Here is a 4,658-nt window from a genome sequence, read left to right as displayed (position 1 = left end):
TAAAACGCGTTGCATCATCCGCGGGATTGTCTGCGTCGCCCGCAGTGGGGCGGACGATACCGCGGACGATGCGTGCTCCAACACCTATCTTCCGCGGACGAAGGTGACGGACGATAGTCCGCCCGATGCGTCCGCCCCACTGTGGATGCTCTTAAAAATGCAGTTTTTACATTTTTGAGAAGATACGCATCACAAGTAGTGTGGGATTACATTTTTATATCCAATTTATTTTGTGGTGCTTTTCGCAAATTCCTTTGTACTACTCTTCTGGCGCTACTTTAAATAGCCAAGAAAAATACATGCTTGTCTTAATTTAAGCATTTTAGCCTTTGATCCTGTCTCCTCTCCTCTGGTCTCTCCATGGCTGCATTGTCGAAAGCCCACGTCGAGTTGAGTGATGGGATTGATGAAACAAGAAAGTTGACAGAATCCCATCCTTCTTGGTATTCACCTCAAACAGGGATATATTCCAGCAAATACCCATCTATCAACCTTCCTACTGAGCCTCTTCTTGATGTTGTTTCATTCATTTTCTCACATAAACACAATGGCCTACATGCACTCGTTGATTCAGCATCTGGGCTTTCGGTTCCATACTCTAAGCTCTCACCTTTGGTGAAATCCATGGCAGCTGGTCTCCACCAATTGGGAGTGAAGCAAGGTGATGTAATCTTGATTTCGCTCCCCAACTCTGTATGTTTCCCTATAGTTTTCTTGGGTGCTTTGAGTCTTGGTGCCGTTGTGACCACCATGAATCCCTTGAGTAGTTTGTTGGAGATAAAAAGACAGTTTCTTGATTGTAATGCATCTCTAGCATTTGCTGCCATTGGTAAAGTTGATGAGTTAGTTAATGCATTAGGGGGTTGCCGTGTAGTCGGGGTGCCCGAAGCTTTAGATGTTAACTCCCTGTCTAGTGATGATTCTGTTTTCCATAACCTGATTTCTAGTGATCATGCAATGGCACCGAGGCCTAGAATTAGGCAGCAGGACACTGCCGCAATTTTGTACTCATCGGGCACTACTGGTAGGTCGAAAGGAGTTATGTTGAGTCATGGCAACTTCATAGCTATGGTTGAGATTTTTGTGAGATTTGAGGCTTCTCTTTATGACTATCCCAGTTCAGAGAATGTCTACCTGGCTGTTGTCCCAATGTTCCATGTTTATGGATTGTCTCTATTTGTTTTGGGATTGTTGTCTTTGGGGGGTACTATTGTCACTATGAAACGATTCGATGCTATTGAAATGGCGAGATCTATTGAGAAATATGGTGTCACTCACCTTCATTCTGTTCCACCGATACTGGTAGCATTGACAAAGAAAGTTAAGAAAGGTTGTGCCAGTAAATTTCGGAGTTTGAAGCAGGTTTGCTGTGGGGCAGCTCCGTTGAGCGAGAAAAGCATCACTGAACTGGTTGAGTCACTCCCCTATGTTGATTTCATTCAGGTATTTCATATGCAGATGGCTTTCTCTTTCTTAGTTTATGGCTAATCCCTTTGTGATAATTTAATGGTAGAACCTGATAGGAGTATATTATAAGTAGTTTGTTCGAAATATATAGAGAATGAGAATGAGTTTTTGCTCAGGGTTATGGCATGACAGAATCAACTGCTGTGGCAACTCGTGGATACAACACCATCGGAGCTCACAGATATTCGTCTGCAGGACTTCTTTCGCCTAATGTAGAAGCTAAAGTGGTAGATTGGGTCACAGGCGCTCACTTGCCTTCAGGTTCCGTTGGTGAGCTATGGTTGCGCTCGCCTGGAAACATGAAAGGTAATTGATTTTCCTCTTTGTCGTTAACATCATAAACTCGAAGAAGTTCTGTAGATATTGATGTTCAGATCATGTTGCTACAGGGTACTTGAATAATATCGAAGCAACGATGGTTGCACTTGACAAAGACGGTTGGCTACATACGGGAGACATTGTTTATTTCAATCAAGAAGGATACTTGTATGTGATTGACCGCTTGAAAGAGGTCATCAAGTATAAAGGCTTCCAGGTTTGCCTTCGTCTGCGCTCAGGGGCGGAGGGAGGGTGGTGCCCGGGTGCCCATGGTCCCCCACTAATTCTTAAAAAACTTAGGGGTATTTTAGTAATTTCACAATAATTATAATTTATAATAAATACTCCCTCCGTCCCGTGCTACTCGCACGTTTGCTTTTCGGCTCGTCACAAAGTCCTTACACTATTTATAATTTAAGTTAGAATTAATGCATTTAATTACTATGTTAGTTTAAGTTAAGAGCTCTTTTATTAAGTGATGTCTCATTACACCTAAAATTCTTTTTTAATTACACAAAAAAATCAATTCCAAATTTACGGCCTAAAATGAAAAGTGCGAGTAGCATGGGACAGAGGGAGTATAATATTAGAGATAGGTTTCAGCAAAATATATATGAATTGTGCCTCTTAATTTAGCGTATTCATTCTGCCGTTCCAATCCAAGTCTGAATTTAGAGTATTCATTCTGCCGTTCCAAGTCTGAAATCTGGTAAACTAGAACTAGGTATATTCAAAACTCAAATATAATTCAATTAATTTTTCTACATAGGTTGTTTTTTTGTTTGGCTGCAATAATAATTCAAAGGGAGAGAAAGAAGATAGCTTATGTAATTCAATGGCTACGGACTACGGTGGTTCTGTAGTTGGAATTTTATAACTCCAATTCTTTATTTGATGTGTGTGTTAATAGTTTTGCATACAGAAAATATCAAATATTTTGAACTTAATCAGTGTTGACTATTTTTGTAGGTATATGGATCGTTATTTTCGATGTGCGCATAGATGAAAAGTTTTCACAAATATCATGAATCAGTGGTCTTGCTCAAAAGATGGTTTCTACAAGGAAACATGAAGTTTTTCCAATGGTTTATTCATTAGTTAAGTTGTCATTGATCTTACCGGTTGCCACTGCATCAGTAGAAAGAGCCTTTTCAGCAATGAAGATCATCAAGACTTCTCTACGTAATAGCATGGGAGACCAACTATTGAATGATTGCTTAGTTCCTTACATCGAAAATGATGTGTTTGTTAAAGTTATCAATGAAACTATTATGCAGCGGTTTCAGAAGATGAAGAATAGAAGACAAATGTTATGATGTGATTGCATTTGACTTTTACATTTTGAACCTTATAATTTAATTTATGTAATTTTTTTTGAAGTTTAATTTTGGACCCCCCATTATGAAATCTCTGGCTCCGCCACTGTCTGCGCTAATTAAGCGACTCCAGTTGCCTATATTCATGAACTTCTGTGTATAAGTTTGATATAGAATTACTGCACTGTGGTTATTGATTCTAGTTTGGTCCATTCTGTTATATTCAGATTGCTCCTGCTGATTTAGAGACAGTTTTGATGACACGCCATGAAATTCTTGATGCGGCTGTTACAGGGTAAGAGCGAGTTGTTGAAAGATATTCTGTCCATTAATCGGGTATCTAATACTACGTTGAAGTTTAACATGGATCTTCTAGTAATGAACTTACCAAATATAGTGTTTTTCCCTACTTAGTTTATATTTGATGATCTTGTTGATGAGGAAAAGTTTTGGGATTCTAATCTCATTGGAGTCAGAATAAATTCCTTTGTGGAGTATCACACGGCATATTGCTGTGCGGATCTGCTTGTCGTTGAGTCCTACTAATTCTTGCTTCTAAGACACGAGGAAGTTTGTGTCTGTTATTGTGAAATGTTTGATTCAATTATTTGAGGGGTCATTGCTAGTTCATCTTATGCTCTGAAACGAAAACCATAAGGTCGGATGATTTAAACGTATCCTGCTCCGATTAGTGTTGATCAGTGAAGACTTATCCTTTCAATATTTTTTTCGTAAAGTAGATATTAGTTGCCTAACCATCAAATTTTCAGAAATGCAAGTTTTATTAGCAGATGAAAGTGAAATGGTCATATCCCCATTACTCTAAGACATATATGATTCTTATTTCTCCAAAAACTAGCCATGAAACTAGTTTCTGTGTTTTCTTATGTGTTGCTATATAGATTTGTGCATTGCATACTGCAAAACTGGTGGTTTGAATGAATGATAGTGAATCAGATCACACAAGTCTCTTGTCTTCCTTTTGCGAGTAAACAAATTCTGGCTGGGAGATTTTGACCCTTCATACGAAGCAGTATCAAGGACGAAGAAGCTGGAGAGATCCCCGTTGCATTTGTTGTTCCCAGAGAAGGCAGTTTCCTCACCGAAGCAGCTGCGATGAGTTACGTGGCGAAGCAGGTCACTCTTCTCGCTGCTTTCGCCAGCTAACCGATACTGTTATAGCATTCCTTCTTGTTGTTGTCACAATTTATGGTTGTTTGGTGCAGGTTGCACCTTATAAGAAAGTGAGGAAGGTATACTTTCGCTCGTCTATACCGCGATCGCCTGCAGGAAAAATACTTTGGAGAGAGCTCAAGAACATGTTAATTTCCAGGCTTTAGGTCTATATATATACGGAAGCAGTTTTTAGATATGCTGTGGAAATATTGTGACTGAAGCAGAAGAACAAAATTGCATTCTTTCATGGGCAGGGGTAATTCTTTTATGGTTCTAGACTACAATTAACATTACACAAGTGTACTAGACTTTTTTTTCCCTGCTTTGGGAGAGACGCATGACCCTCATGCGTCTCCCTTTAATGAAACGCATGACGGAGCT

General features: G+C 39.4%; 1 protein-coding gene across 1 annotated transcript; it reads left to right on the top strand.

The window, feature by feature from the left end:
* The first annotated feature begins 360 nt into the window (after positions 1 to 360).
* On the top strand, positions 361 to 4,441 carry LOC121779380 (4-coumarate--CoA ligase-like 6). The gene is made up of 6 exons (XM_042176717.1): positions 361 to 1,443; positions 1,584 to 1,773; positions 1,857 to 2,002; positions 3,329 to 3,396; positions 4,136 to 4,238; positions 4,328 to 4,441. The coding sequence occupies exons 1-6, from the start codon at positions 361 to 363 to the stop codon at positions 4,439 to 4,441; spliced, it is 1,704 nt and encodes a 567-aa protein (XP_042032651.1).
* The last annotated feature ends 217 nt before the right edge of the window (positions 4,442 to 4,658 follow it).

Source organism: Salvia splendens, chromosome 19 (assembly GCF_004379255.2).
Source record: "Salvia splendens isolate huo1 chromosome 19, SspV2, whole genome shotgun sequence".
In the NCBI taxonomy this organism is placed as follows: Eukaryota; Viridiplantae; Streptophyta; class Magnoliopsida; order Lamiales; family Lamiaceae; genus Salvia; species Salvia splendens.
The sequence above is the reverse complement of the archived record's forward strand: the minus strand, read 5'-3'. Positions and strand labels throughout refer to the sequence as shown.